The sequence below is a fragment of the Tyto alba genome, unplaced genomic scaffold, assembly GCF_018691265.1.
Source record: "Tyto alba isolate M040663 unplaced genomic scaffold, T.alba_DEE_v4.0 Super-Scaffold_19, whole genome shotgun sequence".
Lineage (NCBI taxonomy): Eukaryota > Metazoa > Chordata > Aves > Strigiformes > Tytonidae > Tyto > Tyto alba.
Window position 1 is genome coordinate 3,933,857 of NW_024881281.1, and position 19,174 is coordinate 3,953,030.

Below are 19,174 nucleotides of genomic sequence, written 5' to 3' on the forward strand. Positions count from 1 at the left end.
CAAAAAATACTGCTCAGTGGTGTAGCTGAGCTTAACACCTTCACTGCTACAGCTACTCAGGATGAGAAGCATGGCTCATAGTACTTCACCCTATAGACTTGTCAGATAGGAAGTACACATTGCACAACTGTGACACTGCTTCCAGACCCGCCCTGCACTCCAGCTTCACCAAGAGGCATTAGAGGTGCTGATTTGGGAAGGTAACCTTGCATTCCTGCAGTGGAGCGATTCTAGGATTTGTTGCTAGTGCCTTTAGAAGACCACCTTAAAGAAACTAAATGTCATCACTTGGAAATAATCTGTTAGCATCTGGTTATGGTTTAATGACACCCAAACCTAGAGTTTCTCTGAGGTCAGGAGACACCAAAGTGTAGACCTGGCACTTGTGTGCCTGCACTGCCACAGCTGTACTGCAGGGAAGCCCGCAGCAGCTTCTACATTTCACTGCAATATGTGGGGTTTTTTTTCTTCACAGATGACATTACAAGCCGGAACATCAATAAAATAATTTCATAGGTCCTCAGGATTATAAGAAGTCTGAGTCTCATTTTAAAAAATAATTAAAATTAAGCAATAGGTGGAGACAACTCGGCCTCCTCATTAATTTGCCCCCCCTCCCTTGCAGACCCCGCGCCGAAGCAGGATTTCCCACTCGCGCTGCCCCGGAGCTGCCGCCCGCCCCCTCGGGAGCGGTGGGACCCCCCCCCCGCTCCCCGCAGGTGCTGGCGCGGCCTGGGCGCCCGCCTCGCCCACACCACCGGCACGAAACACACCCCACCGCCCGCAGCGGCCGAGAGCAGGGGCTGGATACCCCCCCGCCGCCTCCCCAGGACGAGGAGGAGCCCCGCGGCGCCTCAGCGGTTCCCCTCACGGCCGGGCCCGCACGGAGGCGGCGGTGGACGGCCTGGAAGGTGCCCTTCGCGGCGGGAAGGCGCTGCCCGAGCCAGACGCCGGTAAAGCCCGCGGGAGGGCGGCCACCCCGCTGCCGGGTCGCTCCCCCGGCCCTCACACCTCGCGGCCTCTCGGCGAAGCGCCGTCCCCGGGCGGCTCCTCTGCCTGAGAGAGAGGCCGGCCCGCCCGCCCCCGGCCCTCGCCGTTCCTCCGGCCCGGCCTTCCCCGCGCCCACCTGGAGGTGCTCCTGGAAGCGAATCGGCAGGATTTGGGCCATGGCGGCGGCAGCGGGCTGGGGCTCCAGTCCGAGGCCGGACCGGAGTCGCACCTCAGCGGGGTCCGGGCGGCGGGACCGCAATGGCGGAGCGGGCCGAGGAGCTGGGAAGGGCCGCGGCGATCCGGAAGCTGCCCCCGCCGGCGGAAGGATACCGCGGCGGCAGGAAGAGGCCTGCCCTCACCTGCCGGGACCGGCCTTAACTGCGCCGGCTGGGCGGAAGGATTCCGGAAAGCGGTGTGACTCACCCGCTCCGGAACCAATGGGAGCGTCGGAGGGATCCGCCACCGGAAGGGACTATTTCGGATCATCTCGGCCTTTTTTTTTTTTTTTTTCCTTTTTTTTTTTTTTTTTTTTTGCCACATCATGCGACCGAGGTGCGGCCGCGTCACTTCCGTTCCGCGCTCGTCGCCCCGGCGGGGGCAGAGCAGCCGGGCAAGGTGACTCGCCCGGGACCGGGGAGGGGGCGGTTGCCATGGAAACGGGCGGGGACAGGCCCAGCCCCAGGCCCCGGCCCTTACCCAGCCCCAGGTGGGGACAGGAGCGATTTTTTCCCTCCCCCGGGAGCCCGGCAGCTCCCGGGGCCACCGGTAGGGACCCTGCCCTTCCTCCTCAGGCTCTGCCCGCTATTTCTTTTTTTTTTTTTTTTTTTTTTTCCCCCCGTTTTAGCAACCTCCCCAGCTGCCAACCCTGATGTTTGCTGCACTGCACAGTGCCTCAGTGGTAGAGGAGGTGGTTTTCCTAGCAAATCCTTATCAAAAAAATGAATTAAACTAGGGAAAGACCATGCTTTGCTACCGACCTTCCTCCCTTCCTTCACCGAAATGACGGGGTGTAAACGAACAGCCCCCGAGGCTGCAGCAGTCCCCTGAAACTCCAGGGATGGTCCCAATGACTACCCATGGAACACTGTTAATAAGTACAGGAACATAATGAAACTTCAAACTGCCTTCTGTGTTTATTAACTTACAATGTAACTCCGGCCCCTAAAAAGAGGTAAAACTTAACTCTCTTCACCCAACTGCAGCACTTTCCCAGAGGCTGTGTGTATAGTAATGAACAGGCACGCCGGCAGACCTGACCCCTGCTTTTCTTTTATTTTTGTTTTGCAATCTCATTGTTATTTCTTCATACCCTTTTTACTTTGTATTAAATTCACAATTTCAAAATCTCTGAGCAGCCCTGGAACATAAGGGAAAAAACCCTCCCTTTTTGCTACTAAGTAAAAAAAAAAAAAAAAAGAAAGCATTAGGATCTGCCAAGAGATATATAGCCCCAAGCAGGAGTAGGCGTTCTAGCTACTGATCTCAGACCTAGTGTGTAGTGCAGATGTCATTTGACTTTCAAGGGGCTGTGACATTGGAAATACAATCTCAAAGTAAACAGCAATAATTTGTGGGCTTTTGCAAGTTTCAGATTATAGGTTTAGTCAAGAAAGAGGGCTGGCTTCTCAAAAGCAGCGTCTGGACATCAGCGTGAAAGAACAAAACCCTTTTCTATCTGAACTCAGGATAAAGGGCCCAACGAAAGAGGAACCGTAAACATGCCACTTCCTACAAAGGCTGATCACAACCCGTAATTGATTCACGTGCACCCTTAGGAAGGAGGAAGGCATTAATCTCGCTGCTGCTTCTGGGCTCCGTACGCACAGAAAAGGGGCACGCGGCAGCAATTCTCCTGCGGCTCGGAGCTCCGTGACAGAAACCTGCAGGGCAGCTGCAGGCAGCACCGCTTGCTCCTGCTCCTGCCATTGACAGCCACGGTGTCTCTTGAGTTAAAGCTCTTCACAGCCTCGCACGGTGGCACTCGGCCCCGCAGGGCAACCAGCGGCGTGCACCACAGCCGCAATCACACTTTCTTCGCTAGGTTTGGCAAGTACACGGACCAGCCTCAGCTTTTTCATTTTAATAGGTACAATCACAGAAAGAGGGACAATTATCAGACCTACTACCTTCTTTATGAAGAATAATATTATCATACTCCCCAGAGAAGCCTGAGGTTTTTGAAAGCTTATGATCAGCTTCAGCCTGTGCAGTAGAGGTGGAATGCTTAACATTTTACACCAAGCGCTAAAGCTTCCTTACAACGTCACTTGAACAGCATTAGCTACCTGAAAAGCAACTGAGGGTGACACACAGTGTACAAACCCAAGGCATGAAAAAAGACAGTAAGTTCTTCCAGGTTTTTTGGAAATTGTCTTATACAAAATGTGACTTACTGCAAATGAAAAACAGCAAAAAAAGACAAGCTCCACACTAGACCACTGGAACATTTTAGCATTAAGGTGACCTCTTTATCGCGAGGGAAACAAACTTTATGATGACACAGCATCACAGCTCTTTGCTCTGTTATATACTTGAGTTGAGGAAAAGAAGCTAGAATTTCCTTGTGTATTCTCTCTACACATTTGAAACACTCTTTCTTCAGACTGAAATCCATAAATTATAAAAATAACAATCACCAAACTCAGAAAAAAGCAGGCCTCCTGACAGACTGAAAGATAGAACCTGGCTGAGTAGTGGATTCACTGCTGGGTTTTTTTTTTTTGCCAAATGGAAGACACACAGTGCTAAGTCATCCCTGACAAAAATTATGCATTGTTAGCAAGAATGTGAAAACATTTACAAAATACTTTGCATACAAAGACATCTTCACCCAGAAACATCACTGTACACAGTACAGCACAATACAGAGTAGGAACAACACTGTCTGCAACAGAGAATGCAGGTGGCAAACGTCCTTTTGAATTTAGATCTTCATGCTTCCATCATTAAAAGAGCACTTCCTATACATTTTCCTGAGCAGTGCAGAAGCATGAAGACTGTATAGCCACAATCATACAGATAAAATGGATAAAAAGCAATAGTTCCACTCCTTTAAAAAAAACAACCTTTAAGAAAATTTTATTAATAATGGCACTGAGACCACCAAGACCTTTTTAAGTCAACTAAATGCCACAGAATTGGCACCACAGCAAGTATCATGTCTTCATCCACATTTGAGGGCACTAAACTATTGTCAGTGACAAGTAGCATTGAAATTCAGCTTGGTAACTTTTCCTTGCTGGATGCAGCTAAGGAAGATTGCGTTTGTATGCTTCAGCACTCAAACTTACCACAAAGCAGAAGTTTTTCTTCATTCCAGTTAGTCATTTTGCATTATGCAAACATACCCAGAACAACTGCACCAAACTGTCTTTTCTCACAGCGGGAATAGAGCAGCTGTGACTATTGCCCCATTTCTGTCACTGGGCCACTTAAACCCTGTGTTCTTTGCTGCTTTCTCTCAAGATAGCGAGCTCGGGCATCCTGTATTGACTGATCATCATTCCTTCTCTCCATCTTCTTTGCAGAGTTGTCTGTGACTCCTTCTGGGGGGAGAGGAGAGAGAGAAATACAGTCTTCTGTGTCAAAAACCCCCTCAGCATTACAATTCCTCCTATTTGTAAAAACCCCAAAACCCCCAACGCTATCTCAAATGTTTTTCAAGTCCTAGTCAGTCATTTGAATGACTTCCAGAGAGGACAGACTGTACCACAGCAGGGAGGAGGAAAAAAAAAAAAAAAAAAAATCATGCCTTAACTCCCATGTCAATATTTGCAGCTGGGCTCATCTTGTCCCCAAATGTGTATCTTGCTTTTTACTCTAACAGATACTATGCATCTTGTGTTATATGCACCCATTTCTTCTCTAAATTACACATTTTAAACTTAAGTTTTGGCAGGAGAGGGACAGCACTAGGAGCAGGAAAAAAAAAAAAAAATCTTAGAATAAACTATAAATTCCCAGAGGTAGGAGGAAGAGGGATGATAACATACAGATAAAGGACTGGGAAAAGTCAATACTTCAGATCAGACACCATTAGAAATGCACGTTCTCCCACTGAGTTGAGACCTTGGGAGTGCTTCTCCCAGAAGAAAAGCAACACAGGAAATATTTTAAATTTAAAATAAAATTTAAAATAATAATAAAAAATTAATTCGAAGATGCTGAGAGCCTAAGTATTATGTGAATGAAGCAGCTATTGCAGCCTGTTCCTAGGGCTCTGGGGCTGGGCACAATTCCCTGATGAGGAAGGAGCTTTAATCAGCATTCACTATTCACTGGAATATTTGTAATCTGTCTTGCAGTCAAGTAATAATTCTGCTCATGCTGTAGCCTTTCCTTCCATTGGGCACTAATGAAGCCTCTGTCAGCTATTCAGCCACCTATTTTTATGAAGCTCGCAGAAATACACCATCTGTAAGGTCAATATTAATCTCAAATTAATGTACAATTGCTTGGCGAAGTCAAAAAGTTAAGGGGGACACAGAGAACAGCTTCTTGGACTTCAGATAAATAGATGAGGCTCCTCTGTGTTATCCAATAATGCAAATATTCTTTCCAGTGAATTTATAACCAAATCAAATTAATGTTTTTATCATTTAAAACAGTTGTTTTATACACAGGATACAGACATGCAGGACTGAGCACATTTTTTTCCTCTTGTTAAGAAAACTGAGGAGAATCTATATTGTCAGTGCTTGTACTGTATACTAAATCAATGTTTTGGAAGGGTCAGCTCATGAGTAAAGAGGCCCTTTGAATACTTGGCTGCTTTAAGAAACCTGCTGACACAAGAATTCCAAGAATGTCAAGCAGCCAGATCCGTTAGCAGGCACCAGTTTTAATTAGAAGTGACTATTTAAGCATATGGCATTAAATTCATTGTCAGAATGAGACATTCACCAAAATGTGATACTTTTTCCTCTGTGTTATTTGCTTGGTGGGGTTTTCTGGATTTTTTTTTTTTTTTTCGTCGCCCCTGCCCCATAGCCCTTAGGATTTCTCTCTCTCTGAACAGTATTATTTTGGATATCTATGGCTAGATACCCTTGACATTTAAATAATGGTCAGACTCAAAATGATTTTATTCAACTATGTGTTAAAAGTTCTGCTCCTGTCAGCTATAGTAAACTAAAAGAAAGGGGGAACATGGCAAGAACAAGTAAGCAAAATACCACTATGTGCACTGCTGAGGCAGGAAAGGATTGCAGAGCTGTAGTAAGACAAGAAAACAACTCGAGCTACACACTGAATATGCTAGGCAGTTCCAGATTAACATCTACTAGTCCAGAATGCATTCAGTGACATAATATACACACACATGTCTACAACCACCAAGAAAACTACACACGCCACAGATATGGCCTAGTAACGTGCTCACCATACTGCCTTTTAAGGTCCTCCTTATGTTTCCACTTGGTTATTTCCTCTTCAGTTACTTCTTCCCGTGCCACACTGCTCAGTTCATATGCATCAATTTGATGCAATCTGGGCAACAAGTCTTTGACCCATTCATAGCGAACAGGACACACTGTCCGGACATAGATTTTGGATGTCACTGTGACATCGTGGAAGATGATCCACTCAAGGCGAGTCTCCTGGTTATATAGCTGAAAAATTAGAAAATTATTTCAGAACTGATAAAAAATAATTTTTATTTCAAGAGCACCCTCCATTGGAGTATCTTCCAATGCTTCAGATGCAAGAATGAGATAAAGCTGACATTACCCTAAATTTTCAGACAAGGAAACTAAGGCATGACTTGCTTAAAATTTCCCAGGATATTCAAAAGGCCAGAGAGAAAGCTCAGTCTACGTCACACTTGTTTCATAAGCCAAACATTTACCAAATTTGAAGAAGCAAGGCTCTTCCCCACTCTCAAAACGAACACTGCAACAATTCTTCTCCTGCCCATAAGTTAGCACAAACCAAACAGAGGAAGAAGAATTTACAGGGACCTGCCTCATTCTTTTTATAGATCCTTTGCTGCTTTATTAACTGACTTTGGTAACTTACTGTAGATGAAGGATGGATATAGACTATGCTGCCATGTCCGTCCATTGTGCAGAATGTCCTGGCTGCAGATCTGACAGGTTTGTGGGGAAAAAAAAATAAAATAAAAAACAATACCAAAACCCAAAATGTTGTCTAATCACAGCAAAGGACAGCACTAAACTAAGCAAATCAGCAGCAGCATAGGAGAAAATACTCAAATGTATAAGCAGAGGAAGATCCTTACAGAACTGTAAAAAAAAAAAAAAAAACCAAAAAACAAAACACAACACCACCAATGAGGACTAAAATATTTACCACAGTAACACTGCAGATATAACACCACAATAATAAACAGGGTTTGGGATTGAAGTCCTTGACAGCCACGATAACTGGACACATCCAAGCCCTTAGTTTAGCATTTAGAACTACTTATCAGCTTGCAAGTTCATTTCACAGACAGAAAAACTACTATTCCAAGTAAGCAACCTCCCCAGGAATGTAATGAGAGTCAAAAGCAGAGTACCTACCAGGCTGCCAGCCCTGTGCAGAAACACCACCTTCAGTTGCAATTGCTGCTTTGCTACTTCTAACAATATACAGACTTACTATTCTGTTTCAATATGCAGCTACACCTTTAAAGAATATGTGTAATACCTTTTCCATTCAATTCTCCAAACTTTGTGACTTACCTCCTAGCTACATTGATAAAGTATCCTGCACACAGACATCTTCTTAGTATTTCAGTTCTGGAGCCTTCAAATGTCTCTTTAGGGAAGTCTGGCAGCTATGTAAAGAAAAAACAACGTTAATCAGGATCTTTCCTAAAGAAAAACTGCCTATATCCCCCTCCATCCCATGGATTCTCATCTCTGGGTTTCTCACTCTACCGAAACCATGAGGAAAGGAGGGAAACCCTCCTTCTTGCTTGTTACCACCATCACACCTGTGAGTTACATAAGCTATAGCAAGGATGCTCTAATAAATATTTAAGTGGATTAATTTCTACTGGAGAAAGGCCGCAGCCATCTGGCAGAGGCTTAGTGGCCGAGTACATGTCTTAAATATGAAACTTATATATCTCAATCATATATAAAAAATATATTTTTTTACCTGTTTCAGTTTAGTGATTATTTCCCGAAGCTGTTTTTCCACACTAAAAGCAGATTTTAAAGCTCTCCAATGGATCCAGTATTTCTGGCACCAAGCTGAAGGAGACTTGCTGAGAACAAAAATACTTGTATTATAAAGAAGCTCTTTGTAAGTTGCCTCTATTTTTTGTTACAGTCGTACAAAGAAGGCAACCTACACAGCCAGATACTTTGTTAGTTTAAATAATAGATGACTTGATAGAAATTACAGATCACAATAAGGAATAAATCTGCAATTAGGTATGAGTACATACATGTGCATATATGCAATATATCTAAAAACCGTCAGCAGCTGGGAGTTGTGAGCAAGGCAAAACCACTTACTGTAAGGAACCATTTCATACCTCGCTTTGCACTGTTCAAAAATATTTAAGAGGGTTGCAAAGTCATTGCATCCTCCCACTTGTGAGGAAAGTTCCTGGTGTTGAAGCTCGGCCTCCTTTTGCTTCTGAGGATCACCTGAGGACGTAAGTTATATCTCACTTTAACAAAATAATTTTTATTTATCACTCCTACTTAATCTTCTGTTAGCACAACTCCAAAGTGTGCTTGACAGCCTTTGCTCTTTATGCATGTTATTTTTAGATTTGCCTCTTCCCCACAGCTGCATTTACAGTTCTTCCTCCTTTCACTACTGCTTAACAAGAACACATAGATGCTGTTGAATCTGTGATTAATCTCATCAGTCAGCACTAGAGATGAAGAATTCTAGTCTCTTAGGAAGAGAGGTTCTATGTATTTCTCTCTGACAATCAATTCAGATGCTGAAATGGAAAGATAAAAGAACAGTGACCTTAAACAAAGAGGTCACAGAGATCAAGTGAAAGTTTTGCCCTAAGAGAAAAAACAAAGACTGTTGAAACCATCCCATCATATCACCATCTAATCTATTTAACTCAGCTTTTGTCCTAGTACTGAAGTGCTATAGTAATGGAGGTCTTAAAATAAACAAGAGTCTAGAAAAAATGTGATCTGTGAGTTTAGTGGGAATTCACCTTCACTAAATGCTAGGAATGTACTAGGCAAAAGCAACATTTCCAAAGTGTTATTTCAAGTTTTAAATACCCAAAGAATTTCCTCCCCAGCACAACCTACTCCCCTTAGAAGAGCGCGACACGGCTGCATAGGCCAATGCATCGCATTGCTGCTGTTCTGCAATCGATGTCAGAAGTTTGTGGGTATTAAAAGTATCACTGATGAAGGAAGGAGGCCTGTTCGTATACATACTGCACGTGAGCAAGTGCCCCGAGGATGGGAATCTCTGTGTTTGCATCTTAATGTATGGGGTTGCTGGAGAGTAACGAACATGTGTGTGTTAGCTAGCTGAACAGATAACAAGGGCATATTGCCAGATGGAGGATGGGAAAGCCAACACACATTGGTGGGAATGGGAAGAACCACAGAGCAGAACCCAGACTATCAGTACTGTCAGCAGTGTCTTTAGCTGTTGCACTAACGGGCACAGTTAATAGACTACAGACATAACTGGACAAGGGCCAATGAGTGACTAGAAAGGACAAAGGTCTCCCACAGAAACTGGGCTACATATAAAGACTATATGCAGCCCAGCTGAGGGGATGAGTCGGGGGCAGACCGGAGGGGAAAGGAGATAGGAAGGAAGATGTGAAGACCAAGTTTAGCACTAGTGGAAAGTGCTAGCTTGGAACCACAGCAAAATTACATTTTCCATTCAGAAAGACACTGGGAATGGAGGCAGTGATAAGTTAAGCTTATCACAGTAACTTAAAAGGTCTACTTGGTTAAACAGAATTACTGAACAAAAAAGCCAATCCAAAGGTGACCCCATTCATTAAAAACAAATTAATCAGTCCCTGTTGTCTGTACTTAGGCCAACAGCAAAACATCTGCCCTGGCGCATTTTGGTTTTCTGGTAGTTTTTTTTTTTTTCCTTTTCCCTTCTGCAACAGTTTTCCCCATTGTGACCTCTCAGCAATCCACTCACTTCCTCATATGTTGCTTTTACAGTTCACAGACCTGGGACAAATGCAACCCAATTCCATGATATTTTGAAGTCTTTGGAACAGCTGTTGTCCAATACCTAGCGCACACTGTGTCCTGACTCCAAGATCACAGAAAGTTGTAAAAGCAAACGGGCAAAGTGGCATTGTGTATTTGTCCTAGCCTTACCATTCTTCCCTACAGATCTGCTATGAGGTACTCTGAGACAAGGCATTGCACTTGAGGAATCTTCCTCATACTGCAACGTAAGAGTTATTTAAAACATTAGTTTAAGGTAAATACTTGTCTCCTACCAGTGTTGGGGCCAACTAAGATCAGCTTGCTCCCTAGCAGGAGCATCCTTACGTACACTCAAGTAAAAGCTTGTGCTACCATTGTTCAAGTTATAAACTGGGAACTGATTCTCTAAGATACACCTGTAAGATACTGTGGCCTCACAAACTATTAGCACAGAAAACTACTGGGAGCAAAAAACCCTGCAGAGGAAAGCTCTAGAAGAGGTTTCCAGGTGAAGCAGCGTGTGCTGCCTAACCACTGCTGGAGCTGTCCCTTTCCAAGCAGAATTCCCCACCCACCCAAGGCTGCTTTGGGATAAGGGGCTTCCTACCTGGACGAATGAAGACATTTTCCACAGACAGCATGGCTGCTATGGGGAGCAGCAGATCTTCGGAGTCAAGAGAAGCAGCTTTTATGACAGCACAGGCCAGGTTGGGAGGGAGGGGAAACTGCACCAAGAATTCACCCAGTCTTGTCACATGGCCTCTCCTTATCCCAGGAAAAAGATTCAAATAACAGATTCAACAAAACTATGTTCAAATGCAAATCAGAAGATGCACACACAATGTCAGCCACTGTATATTGATAAAGAGCACGAGGGAAGCATTTCCCTCTGAACTGCTGTAACACTGCAATCCATCTGTGCCCAGACAGGTGCTGGAGACATGAAGCAAGTGTCACTAGCAGAAGAACATTTCACCTTTCTCCAGTTTGCTTGTGCCTGCTTCATGGCAGGCAAAGCCAGCTTAAGTGTATCAGATACTTTTTGAAGTCTATAAGATTTTTTTTTTTTTTCCCCAAGAAGAATTCCTGGAAGTTTAGGATAAGATCTTGCTTCCTGTCTTGAGTTCTTGGATGGGCCTCACAGCGAGTGCCTAAGCACCTCCGTCACAACAGTGTGGGATCTGCTATCAGGAACTACAGCAGAGAGTTGAGGTAATTTGTCTGAGGTCACTCGGGAAATCCAGGACAATGTGGAGGAATTAATCTGTAACTCTCAAGTCCTAAGCCATGCTATAACCATAGTTCTACAGAGGATATATTAAAACCCAGTAGTTAACTTCCTGGTCTAATAAGGGAAGATATTCTACTGCTGGAGGAAGTCCTCTAGTCCACATGAACAACTCACACTAGTTAAGCCAATAGATTTTAAATTCCTGTAGTAACTACACCCCTTTATTCTTTACCTGTCAATAGCATCACACTGGTAAAGTTCCTTGAGAGCTTCTAAAATATGCCTTTCTTCAGGACAGTCCAAATAGGGAAATCTATAGAAAAAATGAAATTAAAAATCTCACTATTCAGACTCAGTATAGCTTTGTTAGTTTTCGTATTTATTAATATATTTTTGTAACCTTCCAATACAGGTTTCTGACCAAAGTGTACATAAGCATCTTCAATACATGGGTGTGTTACTACATGCACAGCCTCAAGCTGAATAATTATGATGACAAATCCCAGCATGGCACATGCAAAGATGAACCGTATTTTCTGCAATTTATGATCCTACAATTAAACAGTTCCATAGAGATGAAGCTTGGGGGATATAAACATCAGTATTTTAAAAGGAACATTGATAACTAATCTTGGAGAGAAAGAGCTAGTTTTGGCAGAACCTCAAACTGAACTTGAACACAAGATCCACTCTGGCATTGAAGACTAAGGAGAACAGCAGAAAAGCTGATTGTATCCAAGTGCCACAGGTGGCTGGGGACCTAATCCTGCCTCCTGCCAATAGGCTGCTGGTGCCGATGCTGCCTTGCTGCTGCGACTCGGGAAGAAAATGATCATCCCCCCCACCTCCATGGAGGTTACCTTATGACATCATGCACAGAAAGGCACTTCAAGGTCAGGATCACCGAGGTCAGGCTGGTTCTCTTGATCTCTGGGACTGTGTGATCAGGCATGCATTGCTCCCAGAATTCTCTGCTGTACAGCCGATAGCTTTTTCCAGATGATGTCCTGCCAGCTCGGCCTGCTCGTTGCCTTGCTTCGCTCCTTCCAAAACAGAAAGGCAGTGAAAAACACAAATCCAAACTCTTGATCCCTTCTGTTATTATCCAAAGCAGCACACTATGATTATGATAAATAACAGCAATTTCTGTGCATGTAGATAGAAGGTATATTATACCGTGCAGCAACTGAGAAATCCAGCTACGCAAGAACTAGCAGAATGAAGAAACATTTCTGTACAAGAGAAGATTTTTTTAAGCTTCTCGGAATCAGGCTGTTGTATTCAGCAAATACAAGGTGACATGTGAACCACGGTTCAGACTACAGAGACAATGCATTGTCAATTCCTTCTTAATGCCTGTAACTTAGAGGAAATTATATGTCCTGAACTACTTTCTACTTAGCAGCAAATAAAATGGCTTTAAATTACAGAGCCTCAAAGCTACCCCCTCCCTCATTTTTCCCCTCCCCACAAAGATCAACCAATAAACAGTATTGTCAGAGCAACTCCCAGACACACCAAGCACATGGCCTTTTTAAAACTTACTTTGAAATGGGAACCACCTCCAGTATGTCCAAGCCAACTCGGGGGTTATGATTCAACTGCTTCACAAATCCACTATCTACTACATATCTGAAAAAGATTCATACTCTGTCAGAGAAGAAAACACAGGTCTCAGTAGACAGACAGGTAACTGTCACATGCATATCATCAAAGCAAGAACATATTTACCCTACAACCACTGCAAACAGGTAGTTGCGCTTTGCTGGTCAGCTGCAGCCCTGCAACGGTTCAGTCTACAGGACGTTACTGATAATACCTCCCAGCACCCAAGGACACTATGCTCCTTTAATGGAGCGGAGATCTGATTTCAAACTAGTGTCCAACAATATCTGCAAGACTATCTGATAGCATCAGGGGTTTGTTTATTCACTGCATGCACAAAAAAAGGCAACAGCTAATTACTGGGCAGGTATAGCAACAGAAGTCAGATGCGTTTTTCCGAATCTAGTAGAACTTTCTGAATTATTCCCTCTGTTACAGCTTTTATGAAGGATAGGAAACAATACCTGACTCCTTCAATCGTCAGAGACGTTGCAGCAATGTTTGTGGATACCACGCATTTTCTAATGCCTGTGGGAGCTGGCAAAAATATTCTTTTCTGTTGATCTAAAATGACAGGCAGGCAGTCAAACAGTCTGTTATGTTACAATGCTCTGATTTCAAACCACATCTTTAACACTGTGCAAACTTACTCAAATGCTTAGTGAAATTAATTTGAATGAAATTAGAATGTGAATCACATTACATTCTAAAATATTGATTTGGTATTATTTTAACTGATGCCAGAAATCAGAGAATATCTTCTTTATCGCTTGCATATTCAAGAAGATTTTGAGATCAAGAAAGGCCAACTTTCTTGGATGTTTCCTAACCCAGAGCTAGGAAAAATGAATAACATGTCTGGTCTTAACAGAATCTTCATGAAGGATTTGAAGGGTTTAACAATCGAGAGCAAGTGAGAGTGAACATGAAAAGATTCAGTTAAATCCCCCATGTTTCCAGTAAATCTTCTTTCGCTTATGCACCTTTTCATTTTGCTCTTTCAAGAAGGTAAAAATTTTGCTCCCTCTCTGCAGGTCATTACCAGATCTTTTCTCTCAGCGGCACTTCCAGATGGAAATTGCTGTCCTGCTCTTATGAACACTTACTCAGCCTCATGGCATTCTACATACCGAACCCACACATTTAAACCTTGCACTCAAGTTCATCTGAAAATACAATGTCTGTGTTCAGTAAAGGTCAAAAGGCCTTTGTTTTTAACTCTTCTAAACTATCTGTGGTATTGCTGCCAAATAAAACAGACTGACTCATTCTGATAACCTGTACTTTTCTATATTGTGTAACACTGTACTACTACTATCTTCCCTTACAGGTCTACTCTCATCAACAAAAACCTACCGGTAATATCTTTTCCTTATAAAATAAAATGTGACAGTCTAAATAAGACATCTGAACTTCCAGTTACACAATATCCCCTTCCTAAGCCAGAGATCTTGATGTCATGTGAAGCCATTTCCAGTGGATATTAATTTTAACTGGAGGCTCCTGTGCAAGTACAGAGAAGGCTGAAGTTTGTTTAGTTTATGAACACCACAAGAAAACCCATCATGCTACAGTACTGTAACAAATGGGTTAAAGAATGCCATTTTTTCCAACCACAACAGAAATAATTGATTAGGATACTGTTTATAACAACTCTTGCAGTTAACATTTATGTTAACTAAGTTCCATATGACATTACATGCTCTTACCTGTTGACATTGACCCATACAATGGTAAGATAAGCAGGCCTTCAACAGACTGATCATGCACTTCATACCGGTAATCAATAGATTCAGCTTTCTTGAAAAGTAAGTCACAGGCTCTTTCTATCTCAATTTGACCTAAAAAACATACAAGAGCATTTAAGCAACCTATGAAGCTACAACTCTGCCTTCCTAGTTTGCAACATCGTTAAACAAGATTGTTTTGCCAATATTAGAGACTCATCAACACCATTACAAGAAAGAAGTAATATTTATGAGAGTTAGCTTCGGAGGTGACATCCAGTCTTTCCACAGTGCCTCTCACCAAGGCTTCTCCTTAAAAGATGACTGCATAAATGCCTGTCGCGTAGATTGATGTAGGGTTTTGCAGCTAAAGAAATGCTCCCTTTCTGAATTATTGACAAAATAAAACACGTAGACAACACAGAGTAAATTTGACAGAGGAAGAAAAGAGCATATGCAAATTTTTAAGCTAATGTTTGTCTTCTCTGATGTCACAGGCACGGATATACCTAAACATGCTCTGAAAACTGTCACTTCACAGGACTGTGTGTGTCAGCCTGAAACTTTCCCCTCTCTACTTACTGCTCTGCGACAAACTAGACAGTCACCGGAAGAATGTACTGTCTTGCTGGCAGTGCCATACTTCACCTGGAATAACCATCATTTGTTGAAAGAAAAATTCGCACCTGTCAGGAAAACCAAGATGTCGCCTTCTGGTTCATTTAAGTGGATATCCAACGTCACTTTTACAGCCTGAAACAAACAACAAACAAGCCAGTAACAGTTGGAGTCTCACTCTTTCTAAAACTCATAGTACTAACTATTCCTTCCCTATATCCTGCAGAGATGCTAAGAGCACAGCAATACAGCAGCTAAATCTTGTCATCTTTCACAGATGATAATCACACCAAGAACAGAGAATACAACACAGAAACAAAGTAAAACAGGCCAGACCTCTGTAACATACGCAGAGCTGCCTATGTCCCTTGGGCTGAGCAGGTTGCAGAATATCTCCTTGACGGGGTAACTTCTTCCTGGAATATGCAGCACTGAACAGTGTCCAAAGAACTCCGACAGCTTGTCTACCTCCAGAGTGGCTGACATCACCACCACTTTCATGGCCGTCTTCCTGTTTGGTGGTTTCTTCTGTAGAAATAATTTCTTCAGCAAACCAAATAAAATATCCTAACAGAAAACCAGAAGCAACTTACGTTAGTACCCCATTTTTCTTAGGAGTGCCCGACAAACTTGGAGGGGACTGATTTTATCCCACCAATATAGTGAAGACAGGAAATCACATCTTCAGGGCCTAAGCATTCAGAAGACTACATACACTTACCCTGGTCATCTCATCAGCTCGCTAATTTGTTTCTGTAATTTAATTATTTTTTTACCAGCTCTTCTCACAGCCTATAAACAGAATCAGTGTAACTTAAAATTCTCTGGTTTTCATTTTTATACTCTCATGGCCAAGTCATTTGCAAGCAACTACCTTGGACCCATTTTAAAAAGTCATCAATTCTGTCCAGCATACATTAGCCGACTGAGTGTGCACCCTCCTTTGTTGTACTAATTATTGTAACAACTTCAGCAAGTTTATTTTACTTTGCAGTGCTTTGGATTAAAAACCTGCTCCTTTTAGTTAGACATGTGATAGATCAGTAACTTCTTACACCACTCTAGCTCAATTACTTGCAATGCCCTCAGATGCTTGAGGGCAGAGCTGGGATTCAGAAATCATTTTCCCTTTTCCCCAGCTGGACTGGTAGATTGTTTGCTGGACTGGTAGGTCGTTTGACACACAACACAATCTCTTGAGGACTAAGTGACTTGAGTCACACTTTGCTTGCCACAGAAGGGTCAGAGTGACATCCGATAGCTTTTGGTACTTAGGTCAGTCTAGATACTTCCATGATCCCAAAAGCTGTAATCTCTTTGCACAGTCATACATACACCCTGAGAAAAAATTAGGCCTGAGACTGAGAGATGTTTCAGGGTTTTGTTTGTTTGTGTGTGTTTTTTTTAAATTAGGATTCTAGAAAGTTTATGTTCACTGTGCTGGCTTCAAACTCCTGGAAATTTTGGGAAAGTATCTAATAGCCAGCCAAGTTTTAACTGTTTTCAAACGCAACAACAGCTGCAACAATTCCAACAAGATTACAGGTTTCATCTTATTTTCAGATTATGCAGCATGTAATAAACAAAGCAGCAATTCTATGGTCTCGGGACAGCAAAAGGATAAAGCATATCCATGAAAAGTCAGCCAAAACCCTTGGGGATTATGCAGAAGTGAAAGAAAGGCATAAGTAGACCTCAGTAAAGGAGAAATAGTGACCCAAAAGGACAGACATAAGGCAACACTCACAGTGCTGAGGCTCCGCTCATGGGCTTCATCCAAAATGATGATACTGTACTTGCTGAGAAGAGGGTCTGCCAATATTTGCCTCAATAAGCAGCCATCAGTCATATACTTGATGGCAGTATCCTGAAAGGTTTAATTAGACATTCAGCTGTTATCCTGGATTTTTACTTCAAAGTGAACGCTTCTACATAGATCACATATTTGTCCAGAACACAAACTGAGATTGCACCACAGGAGCTTGGCAACGTTTCACTTGTAGGCTGTTCAAAAAAACTTGATCAAAGGAGTTATATGACACATACAACTGCAGCTCCACCACAGCTGGGACAGACAGCTTCCCAAGGCTTTGAGACCTCCTGTGTGCAAAGCCCCAGGAGGGGCAGCAGGGCTGTGTCACTCCACAGAGAGGCCCGCACGTAAAAAAAAAAATGAGCTGCAGCCCACTGGCCCCACCATGACAACACCCACAGGAACATGGACCTCAGAGCCTTACCTCAGTGGTGCAGTCATCAAAGCGGACCTGGTACCCGACGATGCTCCCCAGTGAGCAGCCCATCTCCTCGGCCACCCGCTGCGCCACCGAGACGGTGGCGACACGCCGGGGCTGGGTGACACCAATGGCCCCGTGCTTGGCGAGGCCTGAGGGGAGAGTCGGGGAGAAGAGGGACACCGAGTCAGGCTGCTCAGAGTCTGTGTATACACAGGCACCTGCACAACGTGCCTGTCATAAAAAAAATGTAATATGATGCATTTTGCTTCAGCCATATAGGCGGACGGAAAGTATGTTAGTGTCCAAGTACCGGATCAGAAGGGGAACAGAGATAAGGCTTGGGCGGATGGGTTTAGGGCTGTGTACAGCTGTGTTTAGTGCTACAGTATTCCTAGAAGGATAGCCGAAGCAGTCAGATAACCAAGCACAGCAAGGAGCATGCTCCAACCCCTGGAGTCAAAAGTTCAGGACTGAGGAAGACGCCGAGCCTTCCTCCTGAGACCCCCAGAGAGACCCCTCGAACCAGACTGCGCAGACTCGGACGGGGAGGATCTGATATTAATGATTGCCCTGAAGTAATAGAACAGGTAAGACATTTCTGAGAAAACTGATGAATGTGTAAATGATAAGGACTATAAATACAGGGAACAGACCACGGCCGAGCGCACTTAGCAGAACCCCGACCTTTCCTGTGCGCCCAGTGCTGCAGTGAACAACTTCGCTTTGCTAGACCTTGTCTCCTGACTTTGTTTCTGAGCCATTTTCCACAATATGGTCATAGTTTATTAGTTTACGAGGCTGAATCAAGCCACCTCCTCTCACCACTCGCGCATCGGCACAGCCCGGAGCGCTGTGTGTGTGTGTCCCGAGGGAACAGGAAGGTTATCTGCGTTTATCCGTGCTTATTTCCCACGTTTCGGGCCCGCGGAGCAGAGGGGGCTCTCAGGGGTTTCCTCCCTTCCCGGCCGTTACCTGCCTCGAAGAGGTACTTGGGCAGCTGCGTGCTCTTCCCGCTGCCCGTCTCGCCGGTGACGATGAGGAAGGGCCGCTCCCTCACGGCCTCCACCAGCGCCCGCCGGTGCCGGCGGATGGGCAGCGCGGCGCCCTCCATGGCGGCTGAGGGGGGGGGGGGGGGCGGCGGCGGCGGGAACCGGCCCAGGAACCCCGGCGGGGCCCAGCGACCCCCGCTGACAGGTACAGCACCGGCCCCACACCCCCACCCCCACCACCCCCCCCGCTTCCTTACGTCACCCTACGCGGAAGTAGCGCCGGCGCGCGCACCGATGACGACACCCCCCGTCTACGCACGCCTGACGGCGTGAGCGGGCCTCTACGCTCCGCCTCCCCCGCAGACCCCGCCTCCCCCGCAGACCCCGCCTCCCCCGCAGACCCCGCAGACCCCGCCTCCCCCGCAGACCCCGCCTCCCCCGCAGACCCCGCCTCCCCCGCAGACCCCGCCCAATAAACCCCGCCCTCCATAAGCCCCGCCCCGTGACTCCAAGCCCCGCCCCGCCCCACAGTCCCCACCCCCGACTTCTCCTCAGCCTCTTGCCCCACACAGCAGCTCCCTCACCCTCCCCGGTGAGCCAAACTCGTCCTTTCTTTGCCAAATCTGCCGCGGTTTTTCACAGAGGCACTTGCCTCTTC

The 19,174-nt window shown here is 44.6% G+C and overlaps 2 protein-coding genes across 9 annotated transcripts in view; both read right to left on the reverse strand.

The window, feature by feature from the left end:
• Nucleotides 1–1,350, reverse strand: part of CLTC (clathrin heavy chain) — a 33,361-nt gene extending 32,011 nt beyond the window's left edge. For 6 of the 7 annotated variants that reach the window (XM_042791388.1, XM_042791385.1, XM_042791390.1 and 3 more), the window contains exon 1: nt 1,127–1,350. In XM_042791388.1, the coding sequence (XP_042647322.1) occupies nt 1,127–1,168 (42 nt within the window). In that variant the 5' untranslated portion in view covers nt 1,169–1,350. The remainder of the gene's footprint in view (nt 1–1,126) is intronic. The other variant, XM_033004718.2, reaches the window with a different exon arrangement.
• Nucleotides 1,351–2,239: 889 nt separating this feature from the next.
• Nucleotides 2,240–18,811, reverse strand: DHX40 (DEAH-box helicase 40). 2 transcript variants are annotated; one of them, XM_033004853.2, is made up of 17 exons: nt 18,500–18,811; nt 17,531–17,676; nt 17,041–17,160; nt 15,630–15,860; nt 15,362–15,428; nt 14,658–14,789; nt 13,413–13,512; nt 12,889–12,975; nt 12,204–12,386; nt 11,576–11,656; nt 10,720–10,877; nt 8,477–8,591; nt 8,095–8,203; nt 7,674–7,768; nt 7,006–7,075; nt 6,371–6,599; nt 2,240–4,532 (listed from the first exon to the last, which is right to left on the reverse strand). In XM_033004853.2, the coding sequence occupies exons 1-17, from the start codon at nt 18,636–18,638 to the stop codon at nt 4,393–4,395; spliced, it is 2,202 nt and encodes a 733-aa protein (XP_032860744.2). In that variant the 5' UTR covers nt 18,639–18,811; the 3' UTR covers nt 2,240–4,392. The 2 variants fall into 2 exon arrangements, with proteins under 2 accessions (XP_032860744.2, XP_032860743.2); XM_033004852.2 differs by having other exon boundaries at nt 2,240–4,535; nt 18,500–18,808.
• Nucleotides 18,812–19,174: the final 363 nt, after the last annotated feature.

Bases quoted from the DNA above. Each gene is read 5' to 3' on its own strand.
- DHX40 (XM_033004852.2), bottom strand. From the start codon at position 18,638: ATGGAGGGCGCCGCGCTGCCCATCCGCCGGCACCGGCGGGCGCTGGTG. The intron at 17,161-17,530 runs GTAAGGCTCTGA...TAAACCTTTCAG, and splicing joins TTGATGACTGCACCACTGAG to GATACTGCCATCAAGTATAT. The intron at 11,657-12,203 runs GTAACCTCCATG...TTTTTTCTATAG, and splicing joins TCTGTGCATGATGTCATAAG to ATTTCCCTATTTGGACTGTC.